The sequence below is a fragment of the Gadus macrocephalus genome, chromosome 13, assembly GCF_031168955.1.
Source record: "Gadus macrocephalus chromosome 13, ASM3116895v1".
NCBI lineage: Eukaryota > Metazoa > Chordata > Actinopteri > Gadiformes > Gadidae > Gadus > Gadus macrocephalus.
In genome coordinates, this window is record NC_082394.1 from 15,071,292 (window position 1) to 15,092,489 (window position 21,198).

Below are 21,198 nucleotides of genomic sequence, written 5' to 3' on the forward strand. Positions count from 1 at the left end.
GTCATTATCCGACAGAGGGAGAGAGAGAGACGTGCCTGTAGTCACAGGGTTTATTTAACACGTAGTCAAAACCGCCCTACTCTCTCACACATCTAGTCGGGGCGTGGAGCTGCTGTAAACTATTGCCGTGTCTGGAGCTCAGAGTGACAACATCGCATGTGCTTGCAAAGTGCTGCGGTCTGAAGCGGGAATGTACATTGAAAACAAATCTAGATTCTTCTTATTAATAACTGGATTATTTTAGTTTTTGGTTTCTTGACAGCCGACTACATTTTTTGCATTTTGACGTCTGAAATACATAGATAGACGCGCATTATCAACATTAAGGGATATTTTGTTTATTATTTCTGCCGGAACATTTTGGGAGAGATATGGAGAGGATTACAAGTGCGCAGCCGTCTCCTTGTTTGCCAAAACACCCGTCGCTAGAGATAGCAGACATGCAAGGGTAAGTGTTTATTTTATTTTTGTTTAATAATTGTTATTGTCTGTTTCTGCAGTTTATTTTCCATTGGCATGTTTGAAACTTTGTTTTGAGATCATTTAAAATAATTGTGCATGATCTGAATTTAATATCACACCAAAAACCACATAATGATAACCATTAATATTTTTTTGTCACCATAGAATGGAGTATCCCATGTACATGTACAAACCCAGAAGAGGTTTGAAGCGTGGGGATAACAGCAAGGTAAAGAGAAGTTTAACTATTTAGGCCTACAATATCTCACGTTTCCTTTCTTTCTCTCGGTGACACCGTCCTTTGTTTATGGATTAATTCATACAAATTCTTAATACATTCTTCTTTATTTCCAACCTCATAGGAAACATACAAGTTGCCTCACCGATTGATTGAGAAGAAAAGGCGTGACAGAATCAACGAATGCATCGCACAGTTGAAGGACTTGTTGCCAGAACACCTAAAGCTTACAGTGAGTGTGAGTTTTTATCTTTGTTATATCTCTCAACTGTGACCGACAACAGACAATTCTGAGACAGTACATATCGGATGAATGCTCGTTGCTTTACAGTTCTGCTCACTATATTAGTTTTTATTTTATTCGTATTACCCCCATGCAAAATAAAATGTAAAATACACTAGTATTAAATGATACAAATAATGCTTTATTGTTTGACAGACATGTGCATGTTGTCCCGCCCGCGCGCGTGTGTGTGTATGTGCGAAAAGCATGGCATGGCTTCCCAACCCCGTTGCGGAGGGCTTATCCTCTGTTCAGCTGCTGAACGTGTTGCATAAGAAAGATCAACATGCTTATCGTAGGTCTTCCTGTTTTAGACGCTGGGTCATTTGGAAAAAGCGGTGGTGCTGGAGCTGACTCTGAAGCACGTGAAAGACCTGAGCATTGTGCTCGAGCAACAGCAGCAGAAAATCATTGCCCTGCAGAACGGTCTGCAAATTGGTATGTTTACAGTCTCATAAACTTGGAAATATATACAATTACACACACACACACACACGTGTTTTGAGTCAAACATTACAAAATAATGTAAATACATGGTAATAATGACGAATACATTACACTTTTAGAGGTGCTCGAAGATATTTTGAACACCGTATGACACAACAATCCAACCACAAAACATTTTTTGTTCAAGCAAAAAACAAAAACCTGCAGGTTGATCCGGTGCGGTGTAGCCTAATCTGGTGTATATAATGTGGTGATCTAAACACCTTTGTTCCTTCCAGGCGAGCAGGGAGGCGATGCGGCAGAGAACGGCGAGGAGATGTTCCGCTCCGGCTTCCACCTCTGCGCTAAGGAGGTCCTGCAATACCTGGCCAATCAGGACAGCAGCCGAGACCTGAGCTCCTCCCACCTCATCAGCCACATCCACAAGGTGGCGTCCGACGTCCTGCAACATCCCGTGAGCCCACGGCAAACCGCCCACTCCTCCTCCTCCTCCTCCTCCTCCTCCTCCTCCTCCTCCTCCTCCTCCTCCGGCTCGGCCCGCCACCAAGCTGCGGAGACACCGGAGAGAGGCACCGGCCGCCAGCCCCCGGCGCGTGTTCCCGAGGGCCACGCCATGAACTGCGTCCCCGTCATCCAGAGGACTAACGCCCACGGAGGGCACAGCGAGCAGAGCGGGAGCGACACAGACACGGACAGCGGTTACGGCGGCGAGCACGAGAAGCTGCAGCGGACCGCGTGCCGCGGCGAGGACGGCGGGTCGCTCAAGCCGACGGCCGCGTCCGACAGCAGCGCCATCAAACAGGAGGACCGCCACCACCACCACCACCACCATCACCAGGACGGCAAGGACGACGAGGCGCCCGGAGCCAAAAGGTCCAGGTGTGACTCCTCCGAGGACGAGAGCCTCTCCGCTCAGCTCGGGGCCGGGTCCGGCTACATGAGCTTCGCCCCCAACCAGCCTCCCTTCTGCATGCCCTTCTACCTCATCCCGTCCGCCGCGGCCGCCGCTGCCACCTACCTGCCCATGCTGGAGAAGTGCTGGTACTCCGGGGGCATGCCCGTCATGTACCCACCGGGCATGACGGTGGGCTCCGCTGGCAGCTTGCAGCCAGAAGCACTCTCCTCATCCCCCTCTACCTCCTCCTCCTCCTCCCCCTCTTCCTCCTCCTCCTCTCTGGTAAGGTCCCCCAGGGCTGGTTCCCCGGCACAACAGCACCAGACCCCCAACATGGAGTCCCCCGCTCTCCGGCACGCCCTCAAACAGATTCCCCACTTAAGCACGGAAACCAAAGACTAAAACTGTTTTGCTTTTTTTTTATCTTGTTATAATTTGTATTATTATTTTGGTTGAAATCCTGCCCACCGAATGTTGAGAACTTGACCCGCTGGAAAATATCAACGAGAGATATGGACAATAAGACACTGGTACCCGTCTACCACCGCAGTTTGCCCCATCAAATCTCTCCCTCTCTCCCTCTCTTTCTCTTGAGGGTCCAGGCCTCTTGTGGTCCCCTTCGTTCATGGTGCGCTCGCGATAGACTGAAGGGTAACAATAATCAGTTGTTGAATCGTGAACGCTCTCCTCATTCTTATTGTTTACAGATCACCTGTTGTGTAGCTCTGAAACACTGTGATGACGACTAGTTCAAAGTTGAAAAAAGTGAAGAAGTCAGGAGAGTTTTTATTATTAGAATCGGTTTTTGTTTTGTTCAGCCTGGTTTCTCTACACTTTGTGATGAATGTCAATAGCCAACCCATAATGTGATGCAGTGAAAATGCCCACCCACCGTAAATCATATGGGCTTGCGCACATAACGGGTCTGTAAAGAATGTTAGATGTCGAACAAAAAGAAGCCCTCCCCAAGATAGATGCTGCTTCGAGGAGTTCATGATTATTGCCTGCTGTTGATAGCTGAGCTGAGCTGTTCTTGTATTGCTATTCTCTTGCATAAACTCTCCCAGGGACAACAACAGGACCATTCTTAAGGACTAGAATGTTACCAAGTAATGTCTGGTACAACGCTAGCCAGAGATTTTTGTCATGCATTTCATCCATAAACTACCTTGCGGCTATAAGGTCAAACAATGGTTTATTGTACTCAGCGGGATGGTATATCCACCCACCAGCCACGGTGGTTTGTGTCTGTTGAACGATGTACAACATATGTTTTTTTTACATTAGCATAAGTTTGTGACACGTTATTATTTGTGCAACTAGATGGGAGTTCCTTTGAAGTAAAGTATTATAATAACTTTTTGTTAAAACTTTTATTTCAACTTGTACATCTTTATTTTTGATACGTGACCCACTGAGTGTATTTGCGTTGTAACTAGGGAGAGAGAGGGAGTTCAAGGTTTGTTCGCTGTATGCCAAGGAAAACATGTTAGTAGCATTGTGCTAAAGCCGCGGATCTGCATCATGCTAACACATCTCTAGTCTATTGCCTTTTGCTTGTTTAAAGCAGACACAAGTCTCAATGTATTTACACTAAATCAAATGTCTGTGACAAAGAGCGTGAATGTATAATGTTCAAAACAAAAATAATAGTTTTGTAAAGATGAAAGGGGTACTGGATATTTTATTTTAAGATGTAACACAGGGTGGTTTGTTGTATATATTTTGTCTATAAAGTATTGTTGATATACATTAAAAAATATTAATAAAGTTTTTTTCCTCATGTGGAATTATGTGTTTGTATTTGGATATGCTTCCAACCATCAAAACCCTCAGCTCCTGAAAACACACAAACTTGCATAACAAGACTTACATAACTTATAGAACAGCCATTCCTCTGTAAATCAATACTGAGCCTGAAATTACAGCTCTGCCACATGTCCACACTCAGGGCATTTTCATTAGTTACAAACAAAGATGTAAAGGGTAATATTATTGTTGCAGATTTGAAATATTAAAAGTCAATTTGATAGACTTATATGATACTATAGTGTTTAAGCGGGGAATTTCTTTGAATCATCTTTATAATAACAAAGTCATGTTAAGGCACGTGATTCAAGGATATACTCAAAAGCAAGTTCCTCTTTCATGTTAATAACTATATTTTTCTGTATTACTAAATTAGCAAAATCCTAGAAATAAAATAGTTACAGGATATTTATGATTTAGCTAATCTTTGAGGAATTAGAGGATGAAGCCTATTTGTTAAAACATTGAAATGGGTATTGAATGGTTAGGAGGGTGGATTAAGCCTAAGAGCACATGAGGCAAATGTGAACTTCATTATTAAATGATAATGACACCACCTAAGTATTATGCATTTAAAGCTGTTGTCTGTAAGCTTTCAATATTATATTAAAAAAGAAATGGCTTTGTTTTCATTTTGCAATAAAAAGAAAAATAATGCAGATCCCTTTGACAAAGTTGGAACAGCATCAGAATCCAATGATCAGAATAACTGTACAGCCATCGTGGTGGTTCATATATAAGGTGCGCTCGCCCCCTTGTGTTGATATGATACGACACAGTCAACGGTCACCTACGCACGAGCGTATGTCATCATGGGTCGGGGGCATCGGGGCAGGACATTTAGATATCATCTAGTCATAGCGATATCATGTTGATTGTTTAATTAATCGTTTTAGCATTGTTGTTTTATCAAAGTGGTTTAAATTTGCAAAGTAGCAGATGCCTCATCTATCAATATAAATGCTTTAAGCTTCTGTACGTCTTATAGCTGCACTGAATTGAGAATGTCGACTGAAAGATCAAGGCCATCATATGTTTTAATTTTTATATTTTGACAATGTTTAATTTAGGACTACTACGTAGTCAATAACTTAGTAACCCTATGTTACTGTTTCGCAGCTGGATCCAAACATGCTGTGAGTTAACATCTGATCTTGTAAGGAATTTGTTAATTCAAATACACTTTCGATACTTAAAAATAAATAAAGATCACTTCAATAAGTGTAAGTCATTTCTCGCGTCAATTTCATCCCAGCCGGCAAGGGGCACACTTCTATTAGGGGGTAAATAGCCTAAGCTTGGCAAATCTGTCTTCCCATAATAAGCAAACGCTAGTTAGCCTACCTCATTCAAAAGGCCAGAATCACAATACAAAATTACAACACATGTCGATAGCCATGTCGATATCAGCCGATATGTCAGCACATTCCAAGTTGTAGCCAATCTTGTGCTACAACACAACACTCAACCCATTCAAAATAATTGAATAATAATGTGCCCTACGTCAGGCCACCCGTTACTACCCCAAAACACTTAAGTCTTCGGGACGCAAACCTCTGCACATTTCCTTACGCTTTTGTTTTGCGATTCCTGGATAGAGACATAGCATGAATATGTGGTCCGCATTGGTTTTGTTTACCCTCATAGTGCCCTGCACTACAGAGTTTGCACCCCCTTTATTGATAAGCCTGGATGATCCCCCCGGAACACGATGGGCGCCAATACTGAAAGTATTTGACATTAAGTATCTGAATGCCGCAATGTCTGAAATAATTGAGTAAGTTTCTGATTATATGTCTTCTTGCTGATATATAAATATGAAAGTAATAATATTTCGTTCCAGAGTTCTATATTTATATGACCCCAGAAGTACGATTAGTAATAGCGCAACTAGCCTACTTACAAAACTGAAAGTTTATTTTGACTCAACGTGAGATATCTGCAATGAGGGCAGCATAGGTAGGTATATAAACAAATGGATAACTACTCGATTACTGTTTCAGCACCACGGTTCCAAAATGGGTCCATAAAGCTGTGACTCCTGTGGTGCTTGCTTTGGAGAAGTATATTCCTGAGCCGTACGCAGGCGAGATCCGTGGCATGGCTTCTCTCTCCGGAGCCAGCGTCTCAGACATTATACTGCTTAACTTTGCCTATGAAATATCTGCGTAAGTATGTTTTCCATGCTCAGACACCTTGTACCATATTCCCAAGCATTAGGCCTACATTATGGAAGCATATATGTAGCAAAATTCAAATGGCAATGCAATTTGCAATTTGCAATTCAATAAGTAATTACGTTATGCAATTGACAATGCATTATGCAATTTCATAATGTAATTTGTAAATACGTTATTCAAAGTGTATTTTAATATGCAAAGTGACAATGCAATCCTCAATTACATTTGCAAAAGTTATAACAATAAAAATACAATAACATTTTGTCAAATTCTTTTGAGTTCCTTTATTCAAATTGAAAAGCTATAGCGTCCCCGTGATTGCAATCCACTTCGCCACGCTCCGTGTGTTGCGATATTCAAATGACATTTCAATCCGCAAAACGGAATCCAAAACGGAATCCAAAGAGGAATACAAATAGGAATCCAAAACGGAATCCAAAGAGGAATCCAAATAGGAATCCAAAGAGGAATACAAATAGGAATCCAAAAAGTCAATATGCAAAGTGGCAAACGTATCAGCCAATCAGCGTCTGGACGTCACTTTCTATTGTCTCCAAATATCTCCACGGTAATAATAATAATAATAATACATTTAATTTAAAGGGCGCCTTTCAAGACACCCAAGGTCACCTTACAGAGCATAAAGTTATCATAAATAGTTTAAAACAACACATTGTGGAAAAATAATAATAATAAATAAATAAATAAAACAAAAACAAGACAAAACAAACAAACAATCAAGACAGTGATCAGTTAGACGTATTGTGCGAGTTTGAACAGGTGAGTTGTGACTTGAAGGTTGTAATGGTGTATGACGTTATGATGTTTTATGTGTGGGGGGAGGGAGTTCCAGACCCTGGGTGCTGAACAGCTGAATGACCGGGCACCCATGTAATGAGTCGTGATGTGGGGATACATAGTAGTCCAGCAGAGGTTGAGCGGAGGGAGCGGGAGGGAGTGTATTCTTGGAGGAGGTCGCAGAGGTAACTGGGGGCTAGGTTGTGGAGAGCTTTGTAGGTGAGGAGTGGGTGGAGACGGTGGGTCTCCCGACCCTATGTTTTGCACCCAGTGCCTGTAGCACTTGGGAAATCTTTGTGTATACCACACTGGCGTCAAAACGTACCAGTGAGGATAAGTCGTATCCTATCTCCCAGAACACGCACTCTATCTACTGCATCTGTGTCTTCAACACGATTGTTCTCCACATCATCGGCCAAACTTCGGAGCGTATCAATAATCTACATTGGTGACCATGGACCACAGGCTACGAACTAGAAGGGAACTAGGAAATTACGAGCAAGTGACGTAGTTGCCGCCCAGACGCTGATTGGCTGATACGTTTGCCACTTTGCATATTGACTTTTTGGATTCCTATTTGTATTCCTCTTTGGATTCCTATTTGTATTCCTCTTTGGATTCCTATTTGGATTCCTCTTTGGATTCCTCTTTGGATTCCTCTTTGGATTCCGTTTTGCCAAATCTTTTGCAAAGCGTTCGTTTTGCGGATTGAAATGTCATTTGAATATCGCAACACACGGAGCGTGGCGAAGTGGATTGCAATCACGGGGACGCTATAGCTTTTCAATTTGTATAAAGGAACTCAAAGAATTTGACAAAATGTTATTCTATTTGTATTGTTATAACTTTTGCAAATTTAATTGAGGATTGCATTGTCACTTCGCATGTTAAAATACACTTTGAATAACGTATTTACAAATTACATTATAAAATTGCATAATGAATTGTCAAATGCATAATGTAATTCCAAATTGCATTGCCATTTGAATTTTGCTACATATATGCTTCCATACTACATGATGTAGGTCTTTGCTATAATCGCGAAATAACAACAGCGTCACTAATAATTTGACTGTTGTAACTTAAAGGAGAAATATGATGGTGTTTTCCCAACAAGTAAACATAGCATTTGAGTTCCAGAAAACCAGTTTTTGAAGCTGTTTGCTGGAAATAGCTTTAAGGAGAAAAAGAAATCTCGCCTACCACTATTCCCGTCTGTTTCAGTCCCTTCAGAATGCGCTGTTTCTGGTGTCTGTAGCTTTAATGCAAATTAGCTGCTGCCCATTGACCAAGGAGCTGTCAGACTGAACCACAGCATAGCGCGGCGAAGTCACGCCCCTTCTGGTAGAGCCCATGGGACCTATGAGATCGAAAAATATGAATGGGTTTCAATGGAGAGAAAGTAATTATTTTCTGGTCCCAGTCATTATATGCCGCGGATTACACATATGTTGTTTGTGGATTTAAATGATAATTTTTCATGTCAAGAGATTGACAGTTTATTGTGCAATTGTTCAGTTAAAGGCTGTAGAGAAAACACAATGAGACAGACTACATGTCTCGTATGTGACGTCAAGCTCCCTGTGACTGGCGTGGACAAGAACGACAATCTCCCCATCGGCATAACTGAAACTCTCCACATGCCCCGACTTATAATGGTTTTCACCTCTTTGGATGCTTTTATCCTCCCCTTGGAAAAGTGGAGCAGAGAGATCGACATGAGTTCCAAGTGCGGATGGTGACGTATATCATTCGCATCGAGGTTGCAGGCCGTGCCGTTCATATGGGCAGCCAACTACTTGCAAATGCATGCTCCTAAAAAAAATTCCTCAGTAAATCATGGCTCCACGTCTATTTTTAATAATGTGAATTTCACATTAACTTTATATAGTTTCTGTAGGCTTTCCGACTATTTTGGTCTGTTGACATCAAATTTTGGATGATGGTGGTGATTCTAGTTGAGTTTAACATGTCATGCAATGTGGGGCAGGACAGCTCAGCGACCGCGTTCCTCCGTATGTTTATCGCATAACCCTGCAGGCTGCAATAAGAATTGCAATCCGCGCTAAAAGACGCCTATATGGTGGTAAAGTAGTCTGCCCCATGGTCATATTCTAAAACTGTTGTTGTTTTAACTCAAATTATTCCGAGCGTATCTTTCGTCGTTTCTATATCAGATGCAGATATGGCGAGGGGTTTTGCACCTGTGATTGTTGAGTTTCTGTTAAAAAAAAACATTTGAGAGGTTAAAATTAGAAGCGTTAAAAATCAAACAGCTTGGCCCAGACAGACTGGACATAAACATTATCCAACAAACGAAGGATAGGGGGAAAACTTAAAACATAACTTTCTCCCGAGCATGTTATGAAAATAAATAATGTCTAAGTGGTTGCTCAAAGGGAAACGCTGTGTTTTGTTTCTCATGTTTGTGTGCACAGGGGGATATATGGACCACGGGTGTGATTTATGTGAAGCATATATATATATATATCACTTATATATATTATATATACTTATATATATAACTTATATATATATAATTTAGGGTCACCGCACGCTACTGCTAAGTTGACTAGAAAATGTAAATACTGGTAAAAGTATGTTGAGAGTTTCCCAAAACTGTGATGCAACACTTGAATGAATGACCACCCTCTTGTATTTATTCATAGATTTTGTACAAGCATTGTTGCTCAAGACACCAAAGGAAATGTGTACCATGGTAGAAACCTTGATTACCCAAAGAAAGTACTGAGGAATCTGACTGTCAACGTACACTTTATGAAGAAGGGGCAGGTAAGTTATTAAACCTTAATTTGGCGTGATAGTACGATGTCGTCCAGCTGCAAAGATTATTGCCGTGAAGAACTTATTTTTAAAAAAAATCCCTTAAGCCATTAAGTGTTTATTTATTTGTAAATTACCTTAAAGGTGGCTTATCGTGGCACATCATTTGCTGGCTACGTGGGCCTGTGGACAGGACAGAGTCCCAAAAGGTTCACCATATCTGGGAACCAGCGTGGTAAGACCACGCTTTCCATCTCATCCAACATTTAGTGTTTTGTAAAGATTCAGTGCATTGTTCTCCTACAGCAACCTTGTGTGTATAAATGTTCTGCTTGTTGGTGGCTTGTCCTTAGGTAAGGATCGCTGGTGGAACTGGTGGAAGAATGTAATCTCTGCTCTCCTTTTGAAGAGATCCCCGGTCAGCTGGTTGATCAGGGAGGTGAGTTCAAGTAGGGTCATTACCCCTACAAATTCAGGGCTCCGGCCTAGCCCTGAATGTTTTAGCCTGTTCTTGAATAATTATTGGAAATTTTGTCATAGCTAATAAAAATATTATAACATGAGGAAAATAGTCAGGTTTTCCTCAAGTGGTTTATTGTTATTGGTCAACGATTTAAAAAATAAATAACTTAAGAAATATTAGAATCACCATGACATCATTAATCGAAGTGTAGCCATTCAATTATTAATAACAACGATAAATGAACAAAATGCCCGTCGCCTGGCTTCCTTTGTAATCCCACAAATCATTAGTGCTAGCATGTAACTTCTGTTATATTGTATATTGATTCAAAACTAAACCCATCAAACCTAAACAGATTCATAATTACAAAGGTTAATAGTGTAGCAAAGTCACCCCCATCTCATATGCCTGGATGCAAGGAATGAAAAAGGTAAGATGCGGGTCAAACAAGCTAAAAGTTTCAATTTCAATCAGAATCTCCATGAAATGTTGTTTTCATGGTTTGTTTAATTACAAAATAATTTTACACATCAAGAAATGTGCAATTTTTTCTGGAAAGAATGTCATGGGTAGAAGAGTATGACTCAAAGAGGAAGCAATAAGCAGCGTGAGTAACTTTGATGAAAGTGTGTGATTGACTCTGTGCATAGCAATGCTTAGTCATCAGACATAGGTAAAGAGAGAGTTTGAAGTGTGTAGTCTATACTGAAAACGAGAGAAAGTGACATCAGTGATCAGAGATAAAAAATGCTTGTGCAAACATTGTGTGTATGTGATACCCCCCCCCCCCCCCCACACACACAAACACACCCATAGACCTTAGAAGGAGCAGTGGACTTCCAGGAGGCTGTTCTTAGGCTGTCCAAGACCCCCATTATCACAGGGGTCTACTACATCATTGCGGGGGTGCGGCCGGGGGAAGGAAAGGTGATAACCCGGGACAGGAATGGCCCTGCTGATATCTGGCCGTTGGATCCTTTGAACGGAGGGTTAGTAAACCAATGGCAATGATGCAATGATCCACAGAGACAGCTGTGGGCAGTGTTTGGGTATGGATTTAGATAATATGTTTGTATGTGTTTTCATTTGTAGATGGTACCGTGTAGAGACAAACTTTGACCATTGGCGGCCTTCCAAAGGCGCGGGTCATTGTCGAAGGTTTGTGGCGGTCTTAGTATGATAAGTCATAATCATCTTCATTTCATAACCAGAGTTTTCTGGATATTAAAGAGGAAAACATGAATTGGTTTGTGATGGCATAGTCGTACATATTATTTTTGTACTAGAGACGAAGCCGTCAAGGCGATGGATGCTACCGGACAGAAAAACATCAACTTGGCTACTCTTTATCAGGTATGGGCTATAAAAGGACATCGAAATCAAGCTGAAATTCTACCTTTTTAAAATATCCAAACATAAGTTTTAGTATTAACACTTGCCTTTCCCTTGTGTACAGGTTTTGTCTGTGTATCCAGTGTGCAATGGGTAAGTGGGTTTTAACACACAGTATTTAGCTATAGTTTTTTGCCTTATCTATTGTTTTCGCTTGTTGGGTGTAAATATCTGGACATGGTCTGGTATTCGGGCACAGAGAGGCTTTCATTGCCTTAGCGAAACATGGAACCAGGCCTTTGTTTGACATGGCTGTTAGGCAGTCAAGGAAGCACAATGGTCATTTGATCGTTTCGAACCAAAAACCTTATGTCTATTGGTAGCCTACATGTTTTCATTTTATTCTGACATCATCCCGTTTATGTTGAATTATGTAATACCCATAAATGAACATTGATCATTGTCTAACTGATTGAATAGAATTTTTGATTTTAATTAATTTTAATATTCTCAGAATTACTGTTTATACCACCACCATGAGTGCAGCAATTCCCGGGGAATACAACACTCTTGTCAGGCCGCAGGTAATGAAAAATATTTAAATTATTTTTTATTTTATGGTTGAGGAATCATGCTGCAATTACTTTGTAGGTTGATTTTTTTTCCCATGGTGACATCTTTCCTTCTTTATATTTTTTCTAACAAGGGTTGTCACGGCAAATGGTGAATCAAAAATTTAGGATCAACAGAAACGGGTTTGAGGAGTCATTTTTTGTAACCTCAGCATAGAACACGGCAAAATGTTTCTAAAATTTAAATTACTAACTAGGTATGTCTCACACCCAAGAGATAGGCTGATTATTCAACATAATGGATATGTATTACCCCATGCTCCAAGTGTTATAAAGGGTCTTTAATTTGTATTAATGTTACTGTAACAACACAGAAGTTTTGCACTTTGGAAGAGGTAAATCCCTCTTGTTTTGAGGAAACATGATGAAGGAGATTAGCTGGATGGATGCCACCTTCTTAACGCTACACCTAACATAATTAGTTGCAGGCCTATCACTGAAATAAATGTCAGAACTTTTATCTCAAGCAATCACTATGCAAAGTTAAGTTGGCTGAGCAGAATTTTGCCCACGACCACCCCAGCCCCCATCTGGTTGGTTTTGCTCTGTGTTAACCTAAGCAAGCGGTTGAGATATCTGATGTACCCCGTGGGGATTGTAAAGTGCTCCCTATTGTAAAATGTTGGTATGCTGTTGGTATTCTGTATCTGACATCTTTATGTAATGCTTTACATCCTACAGCAGGGAGCAACAGAAAAGAGTGGAACCATACAGCCAAACTAAATTGTATTAGCATTTCATGCAATAAATGGTTAACTCTATGTCATGAGTGATTCCTGAAAGAAATTGTCACAGTGGTAGATATATATTTTTAACATTCCAATACATCCCCCACTGAAATTGTGTATTTAATATATTAGATGAGATTAGATTGTGATGTTTGTGTCTCAGATAACAGGTCTTCCACAATTTTGTTGATTTGGAATCTAAAAAGTGCATATTAGGCCTATAGACTTTTATGGTGCTGCTGGTGATTGACCTTCTATAGCACACTAGACAATTAGCTCACTACTACTTTACCCTGGTTTATTTCTGATAAGGTAGATAGATTCTGTATAGATTGTTGTCTATTGTTCCATATTTATACCAATTAATTTAATTTGGTTTGATGACTTTAGTTTGTAGACTATAGGTTCTGGTAGACCCATATCAATCGGACAAATTCATGGGTATATAGAGCAAAGCTGTAAAGGCTCATTACAAAGTAACTGTGCCGCCACAAAACTGCAGAATAATGGAAGAAAAGCAGAACAGCGCCCCAAATAAAACGTAGAGACGCAATTATTAACGCAGAAATAATGAGGTTAAATTTGCGTCAATTACGTAGCCGGTCAGACGCTCGGAGTTTCTGAAAGGTCACATGACACGACAACACGCAGCTACTTCCTGTGCAGGAGACTAGCAGACAGTAAACGAGAGAGAAAACAGCAGTGAAGATCTGTGAAACTACTGAGTCGTTCAAGATGTTGGCTCTCATGAACAGGCTTTTGGACTGGTTCCGCTCTCTGTTCTGGAAAGAGGAGATGGAGCTGACATTAGTGGGACTTCAGTACTCGGGGAAGACGACGTTCGTCAACGTTATAGCGGTGAGTAGGCTACGAAACAAGCACAGTCAGTGTGGGCCCCAGGCTACTACCTTAAAATGATTCATGCAATATTGTGTCACTATATTTGTACCCAAAATGACTTTATTTATTGACCAGTACAGTGTATGGTTCACCATTGTTAAGTATTACCCGTCAATACAGCACCACGAACATGTTTTAACTATGTTTTCATGGGTACAATTTTCTTGGGAGGTTCCCAAACCTAATGGCTTTCTTTTTTGTTGTTATTTGTAATTTCCTAGTGTTTTGTACGTTGATAATATTACATGTGTATCGGTAAAATAAACGCACAACTAAAAAGTACAGGTGTATGCGTTGAACCCGTAGTTAGGAGGGCGCTCTCCGACATCACATGTCAACACAGAGAGTGTTGCATTTTGTAAACACACCGACTTGTCAACTTCGTACGTTGGGGAAAATCCTCGTCGAATATACATGCAGCAACCATTCCGCAGGCATTGTCTTACGTTAGGGTTATTAGAGTACCCGGTGTTCAATAGGCACTTAAGTATAATTGAAATGCGTTGTAGAAACCTAGAAGTTTGTACGTTAAAATTCTAAGTCTCCCCACATGTATGGATTCGTCACGAGATTACAGATCTGCTCCATTGAGCTGATCAGGTCAGGTGATTAGTTCTGCAGTTTGCACAAATGAGCCCTCAAGACATTCTCGTGTAAATATGCAACTTTAAAAAAAACGGCGACTTAATTAAAACTGAAACAGTTATATATTGCTGATGAACTTTTAAGCAGGTGGTGGCTCTTTTGAAAGTTGCTAAATTTGGTATGTTTAGCAACTTTGGTATTTAATGTTTGGTTAATTTGGCATCTATATAGGATACCGTTTCCTACAAGCACATGCTTGCACTCCAACATTGTTCCTATAGCCTACAATTATATGTGTGGCCTACATAAAGGATAATTAGGTGTTAAGTGTTTACTTCGTGGAGGAAAACGCCTACTGTTTGTTGTTAACCTTTCTGCACCTGTCTCTTCGTACAGTCGGGCCAGTTCAGTGAAGACATGATTCCCACTGTGGGCTTTAACATGCGGAAAGTAACAAAAGGCAACGTGACAATAAAGGTACGCTAGGGTCTTCTTTGTTTTAATTGTGTGCTGTAATGCTATCAGAATGGCAAATAGCATTGTGATGCTAAAGTGGCTTACTGTGATATTGTATTCTGTCCACAGATATGGGACATTGGTGGGCAACCTCGCTTCAGAAGCATGTGGGAGCGCTACTGTCGGGGGGTCAATGCCATTGTGTAAGTATCTGCCTCCCACATAAAGTGCCCTAGGAACTGAATCCGATATACCTTGGTTTCCTCTAGTAAATGAATAGAAAGAATTTAATTTCAGTGAGTTCTGTGAACAACAGCAGCTCAACTAGCACAGCTGTTTTGGTTCCATGACATGTGAAACATTGGCTCTCATAACGCTTATACTTGCGTACAGTACTTCCTGTTTCTAACATTAGAAGGGGTGGTTACAGTTGAAAGCCTTTGACACAATTCCCAATTTCCTCAGTCATGCATATCTCTTTTCTGTAAAACTATGTACAAATTGTTTATAAAGCTTTGAGATGCATGCTTAATAGTTATCATAACTGTTTGTGAACAGTACAAGTAGAAGAGGCCTCAATGGACAGCTGAGAATTCTCCATCTTTCCCCCTTCTCTCTGAAGTTACATGGTGGATGCTGCAGACCGAGAAAAGGTGGAAGCTTCCAGGAACGAACTGCACAACCTTTTAGACAAACCCCAGCTACAAGGAATACCCGTAAGTTATATTGTTCTGCTCTGCGAGCATTGAAACCTCCACTCTTATGTTCTTGGCCAATATTGGTTTTATCACATAGATATATATATTTTTAAGTGACCCTCGACACTCGCACTTACTGGTCTCGCAATTAGTTCTAACAGCACCCAGTGGGGTTGTAAGGTGCTCTTGCCAAGACCTTGCTGCCATCACACTTATTAACTCGAGGCAGGATATTTTATAGGAGTATGGCATCTCAGCTAATGGGGGATAAGGTACATGCTGACTCAATGGCCTTCCAGATACTCTTAATGTCTTCCGGTCCAAGCAGTGTAATGACAGTTATTTTATCGATCCTCTGCATTTGACTCATTTGAACCTTGTGTGGTTCTCAAGTTGTATCAGTCATATGCACAATGACAACAATGTAAGTCATTAAAAGGCACAAAATGCCTGTATTCCAGGCATCCTCCACTGTGCAATGCACAATATCAATGAGTCTAAATTAAATACTGTTATATATGAATAGATGTTGATTTGGGATGGATTTGGTGGGGGGTGTAATGGGTGCAGGACAGCGTAGTGTCTATGGTTTTGGACTCCCGGACCAAAATGTTCCGGGTTCATCCCCAATGTCCACATTGTTATCACAGTTTAGTGTGCCTACTTCCCCTCACTGCATGTACATTTGCCTATGAGTGGCAGGATGTTCTAGTGACGAGAGTGTTTGACGCACACTGTAACCTCCCTGGGCCAGGTGTCCTCCCTCCTAACTACTCCTTAGTTACATGGCTGTCATGGATGTCACGTTGTTTGCTAAATGCCTTGGTCGTTACTAGTGTCTGCTAAATGTAATTATGGTTCCTAATCAAATCCCTTCAATGTTTGGTCGAACATTAATATGTTGGTTTATTCGGAAATGTGACTTATAACAAGAGTACGATATGCTCTGATTGATTTCACACATTTGGTCTTTAATTTCCCTCTTTGTTTCTCCTTCTCAATGTCTCTCTCTTTCTCTCTCGCTCTTTCTCTCTCGCTCTTTCTCTCTCGCTCTTTCTCTCTCTCTTACCATCAGGTTTTAGTACTTGGCAACAAAAGAGATCTCCCCAACGCACTGGATGAGAAGCAACTTATTGAGAAAATGTAAGCCTCTCAGAACTTCTGATTGTATCTTTAAGGGAGGGGCTGCCTGAAGCACTCCATTCGGACTTCAGCATTGGTTGACTGAAAGCCCGTATAGAGTTGCTATGCTGGTTTCTGGCTTGATAGATATCGCGTCTAGAAAGAGTTACGTGTGGAAGTGTTCTGATAGAGTAAGTAGTCTGACGGTGATTTCCAAACATTTGCGCAATGTCCAATCAAAGTCCCACCGAGTTACACAACAAACCGACTCTTATCTCCTCTTTTGGTGGAAGTGTGTGGTCAATATACACATTTTCTAGAGTTAAAAAAAGACATGAGTGTGGAGGTTACTAATGCCCATCCCTAGTTTTGTCCTCCTGAGCCATGTTTTCCAGCCCCTTTCTCCTTGTGTGATTATGTCTTGCTGTCAATATACCTTATTGGTCACATTATACTCCATCTGCAGGAACCTTTCTGCTATTCAGGACAGGGAGATCTGCTGCTACTCCGTCTCCTGCAAAGAGAAAGACAACATAGGTAAGCACAAAGCATCCTACATGGGCAGGATAGCATGGTGGTTAGCGTTAGCCTTTCAATAGCCACAGTCCACCTGTAGGCCGCCTTGAGTAAGAGACATTACCACTACCAGCTCCATAATGACCTGCATCTGAATTCACTCAAGTGAAGTAGGCGTGTTAACAATATGAATTGGATTGAACTTTACTTCAGAACGACAACATACAGCTATAGCCTACAGAGACAGTGAAATTGTAAAAAAAGTATTGCGACGGTTTGTCCAATTTGTCTGGCGTGGGAGGGCAGAAGCCAAAAGGAGATGAGGATCATGAACAGAACTCCATAATTAAACAGCACGTCTTGAATGGACGTCCAACAGCCTCTGCTCTTCTCCCTGACCTCAGACATCACCCTGCAGTGGCTCATCCAGCACTCCAAGTCGCGGAGGAGCTGAAGCTGAGGAGTTGATGGTTGAAAAGCCCCCCTTCCCTCCACAACCAACCGACAAACCAACCGCCCCTCCCCCCTTTCCCTCCAGCCCAACCCAACGGTCGTCGCTCCCTCATACAGTCATCCTCTCCAATGCCTCTGTGAAGTAATCCAGCTCTCCACTCACTACCGAACCACGCACCACGCACCACCACCACCACCACCAACACCTGCCCCTCACCATAAATGTGTAGTATCGCGTTCCGTCGCGCAAACCGTCCGTGGGGTTCCTTTCTTTTCTGCTCGTTACTAGTGCTAAACGGTGGATCTGTCGTTTGCAACGCATCCCGTCGTCAGAGTCCCTCCGTGTCATTGTTGGGTTTATTTTGCAGCGGGTTCACGTGGGTTACAATGTCTTCAACCCAGAATCCTTTGCAAGCAGGCAGTATGACTCTGGTTGCATTTTATGGCAGACATCGTTGTTATGTCATGATAGTGTGGGTTGGCTTGACAGTCTGACTGCACTTTTATTTGCCAAATAATGATTGTCGGCTTGCATCCGTATTCAATTCTCTAGTACCTTGGGGCAAATTCCTTTTGTTTTGTTGCTTGCATATGACCGAATGTTTTCTATGTGTCTTAAAATCAAGTGTTTACAGAAAAGATCAGATGGACATTTTGTGAATGGATGAAAGGTTGTCATAGCTAGAAACCCTAAGACAGGCCAGCATAGTTTTAAGTGCCTTTTGCTCAGTAAGTATTCTCCAAAAGATGGATACCTGAATATGTTTGCCTGAGGATTACGTCCACCTCTCACCTGTTCTCCTGATTCACTTCAATAGTACAAACGATATTCAACCCTGATGTATACACAATGCTGATCAACGAACCCAGTTCACAATGATGATATCCTACAAATGCAACTGAAGATACCACAATGACAAAGTAAATGGGCTCCTGTAGAGGACCATCTCAAGGAAGGAGATTGATATTACATTTGTAATTGGGTCGAGGGTAGTTTTGAATGTTATTTCACTGTCGCCGTTTCTATTGTCGCTTGATAATATATTTAGTCACGCTTGCCACTCGCTGATTGCAATATGTTTACTAACGTTATCACAATATGATACGATTTTCAAATACACAATACCGGCTTGAGAGTGTAGTCCAGTGTGGGTCAGTGTGGCTCACGTTGTTGTCGCTGCGTTGCTCCAGTACAAGATCTGGACGCTTGCAAATCCATTGATGTCCCCTCATCTCTTTTCAATCATGAACTCTTCTACAAAGCCTTAGCAATCCAAGGGAGGTTGAGGCTGTGCGCTCCGACCATACGAAACAAGTTCAATCCTTTCTACGGGATAAAGATTGCGACTATCATTGATTATGAACAGTTCAGCCTCTTCTTATGACGGGTGATGACGTTTGCGTCGTGTGTGTATATATCTTATCTGCAGCAGTTGATTCGGTCGGTTTTATTGTCCTTTTTGTGTTTTCTAATGTGCTTCTTCATCTCTGCCCAATTGTCTTACTTGGTCTTTCAAACTAAAATCACTTCATCTTCTCTTGTAATGTCTCTTGTTTGTTCTGTTTTCTTTCCTGTCTATGACCCTTGCAATCTTGGCTGTTCAGCAGTTTCGCTGCTGTAAGTGGCTTTGAAACCAGGAGCCTGTATAGCTTAATAGGTTAAAGCTTTGTTACCTTTTGTAATATAATATATCTATTATATAATATATATACCCACACAACCACAGCTTATTTGCAATTTGTATGTGCATGTGCTTTGTTATCCACATTCAATTAGCAGAATTTGTAAATAAGAGATTAGCCTTTTTATTCAGATTGATTTTCGTAGATGTCTTGCATAATTTCCTTGTGATTGCTAATAAATTTATTTTATTTTTGAGAAGATATTTGTTGCGCATGAGTAAACATGTTAATTCATTTCTTACCAGTAGGTGGCGGCATAGGACTTTAAAAGTATGGATTGGTAAGCAGTGAATAATACCTGAGCGGTATCTTGTTGTTTTGATTCGAAGCTCTGCAACATTTAAAATAACCTCCTTTTATAAGACATTTATTTTCTAAGTGTGCTTCTTGCACATTTATTGAAAATGTTGAATCCTAATAGGTGGCGAGTCATAGAAATACTTTTTTTTTTTTTAACTCGCAAGGCATCATTTTGATGGTTGAATGATTTGTCACCAAATTTACATTTTGATGAATTGTTTTGGATAATGTGCAGGTCATTTTACTAGATGTCATCGAGCATAACATTTTATAAAAATTAACCGTGAAGGAGGATCTTCAAGGTACTATTCGAATTATTAACAAGTTTGAGCCACACCCTACCAGAATAATAATCCCATTTCACAGAACAACAATCGACTACCGTCCAGTTTTCATAATCGATGACCATTTACTAAATTCACACACCTGGTTGATTCATGTGCATCATAAAACGATTCAATATCCCAGTGTTCCCTTATCAACCCAAACCACCCCTTCTTTAAAACGCCTCACAGCTTTTCTTTTCACGCATCTATTACCGAGGAAAGAGGAATTGATCCAATACAAAAGAAGGAACTGAAACACTACAGCAAGCTAATCTTGGGGCGCAATGAACCATGAGGACCGTGTCGCTCTCACAAGCTGTGGGAGTCTCGGCCCGCGCCAGGTCCTTGTAAAGCGCCTACACCTTAATTCATCTAATTTCTTAAACACAGCCTTCTTAAATGAGCAGCTGTCAACTTTAATGGCCGCTCCACGCAGACGGGCTGGACCCAGCCAGACCTGCCGCGGCAGCCAGGTGTTTGTGATGGACTCCATGGCGCATGGTTGCGTATGGGTTTATGATCATAATGAATTTAAAGGGATTAGGGGGAGGGGGTTACGACCCCAGCCCCCCTTTGCCCTAACCCTACCATATTCATTTCTACTGAGCAGGTCAGGAAGAGATGACCTCAATGTGAGCCATAGACGTCTGTGTTGTTGCACTCAATTACCGCCAACACGTGGCCATTTATTAGCTTGTATTTGGCGAATGCTGCTTCTACAAATAAATATTAAACGGATGGGCTCTGGCGGAGGCCTGTGTTGGGAGTGGCCCAAGTGGGAATCAAACTGCTGACCATACCAGTGTTTTTAATGCCATGCTTCACAATGCTTCACCAGTGGTGAAGCATTGTGGACAGGACCACAGTTGAGTTGTAGACCGCATTAGAAACTGTCAATATTACACATTTTCATCTGTCAGGTGTCCATATAGCCAGTTGTCCCTTGCTATAAAGATGACGTTTTTATTCGTATCATATTTTATTTTGGAACTCATTTCTAGCACAAAGTGGCAAAGAACTAGATCCAATGTTATCTGTCCTCCCATTGGGCGCTTGCCGTCTGAATGTTAACAGTGGAAGTTAAGCACAGTCAGTCGTTGTAGTAGTT

At 41.2% G+C, this 21,198-nt stretch overlaps 3 protein-coding genes across 5 annotated transcripts; all 3 read left to right on the forward strand.

Annotated features, from left to right (window-relative positions):
- The first annotated feature begins 1 nt into the window (after position 1).
- Positions 2-4,108, forward strand: bhlhe40 (basic helix-loop-helix family, member e40). Of its 2 annotated transcripts, none has more exons than XM_060070104.1 (5): positions 2-448; positions 628-691; positions 825-938; positions 1,298-1,421; positions 1,709-4,108. In XM_060070104.1, the coding sequence occupies exons 1-5, from the start codon at positions 372-374 to the stop codon at positions 2,725-2,727; spliced, it is 1,398 nt and encodes a 465-aa protein (XP_059926087.1). In that variant the 5' UTR covers positions 2-371; the 3' UTR covers positions 2,728-4,108. The 2 variants fall into 2 exon arrangements, with proteins under 2 accessions (XP_059926087.1, XP_059926088.1); XM_060070105.1 differs by having other exon boundaries at positions 4-448; positions 825-932.
- A 1,549-nt stretch (positions 4,109-5,657) lies between these two features.
- LOC132471085 (N-acylethanolamine-hydrolyzing acid amidase-like) lies at positions 5,658-13,084 on the forward strand. Of its 2 annotated transcripts, none has more exons than XM_060070106.1 (11): positions 5,658-5,911; positions 6,138-6,302; positions 9,782-9,905; positions 10,041-10,131; positions 10,250-10,335; positions 11,176-11,348; positions 11,452-11,517; positions 11,646-11,712; positions 11,816-11,844; positions 12,206-12,275; positions 13,005-13,084. In XM_060070106.1, exons 1-11 carry the CDS (start codon positions 5,742-5,744, stop codon positions 13,044-13,046), a joined length of 1,083 nt encoding a protein of 360 aa, XP_059926089.1. In that variant the 5' UTR covers positions 5,658-5,741; the 3' UTR covers positions 13,047-13,084. The 2 variants fall into 2 exon arrangements, with proteins under 2 accessions (XP_059926089.1, XP_059926090.1); XM_060070107.1 differs by having other exon boundaries at positions 5,659-5,911; positions 12,398-13,084.
- A 605-nt stretch (positions 13,085-13,689) lies between these two features.
- Positions 13,690-19,665, forward strand: arl8bb (ADP-ribosylation factor-like 8Bb). The gene is made up of 7 exons (XM_060069159.1): positions 13,690-13,909; positions 14,933-15,013; positions 15,122-15,195; positions 15,615-15,708; positions 16,766-16,833; positions 17,279-17,349; positions 17,733-19,665. The coding sequence occupies exons 1-7, from the start codon at positions 13,787-13,789 to the stop codon at positions 17,780-17,782; spliced, it is 561 nt and encodes a 186-aa protein (XP_059925142.1). The 5' UTR covers positions 13,690-13,786; the 3' UTR covers positions 17,783-19,665.
- Positions 19,666-21,198: the final 1,533 nt, after the last annotated feature.

Bases quoted from the DNA above. Each gene is read 5' to 3' on its own strand.
- bhlhe40 (XM_060070104.1), top strand. From the start codon at position 372: ATGGAGAGGATTACAAGTGCGCAGCCGTCTCCTTGTTTGCCAAAACAC. The intron at 692-824 runs GTAAAGAGAAGT...CCAACCTCATAG, and splicing joins AGCGTGGGGATAACAGCAAG to GAAACATACAAGTTGCCTCA. The intron at 939-1,297 runs GTGAGTTTTTAT...TTCCTGTTTTAG, and splicing joins ACCTAAAGCTTACAGTGAGT to ACGCTGGGTCATTTGGAAAA.
- arl8bb (XM_060069159.1), top strand. From the start codon at position 13,787: ATGTTGGCTCTCATGAACAGGCTTTTGGACTGGTTCCGCTCTCTGTTC. The intron at 13,910-14,932 runs GTGAGTAGGCTA...CTCTTCGTACAG, and splicing joins CGTTCGTCAACGTTATAGCG to TCGGGCCAGTTCAGTGAAGA. The intron at 17,350-17,732 runs GTAAGCACAAAG...CCCTGACCTCAG, and splicing joins CAAAGAGAAAGACAACATAG to ACATCACCCTGCAGTGGCTC.
- LOC132471085 (XM_060070106.1), top strand. From the start codon at position 5,742: ATGAATATGTGGTCCGCATTGGTTTTGTTTACCCTCATAGTGCCCTGC. The intron at 11,349-11,451 runs GTTAGTAAACCA...TTTCATTTGTAG, and splicing joins TTGGATCCTTTGAACGGAGG to ATGGTACCGTGTAGAGACAA. The intron at 11,845-12,205 runs GTAAGTGGGTTT...TAATATTCTCAG, and splicing joins GTGTATCCAGTGTGCAATGG to AATTACTGTTTATACCACCA.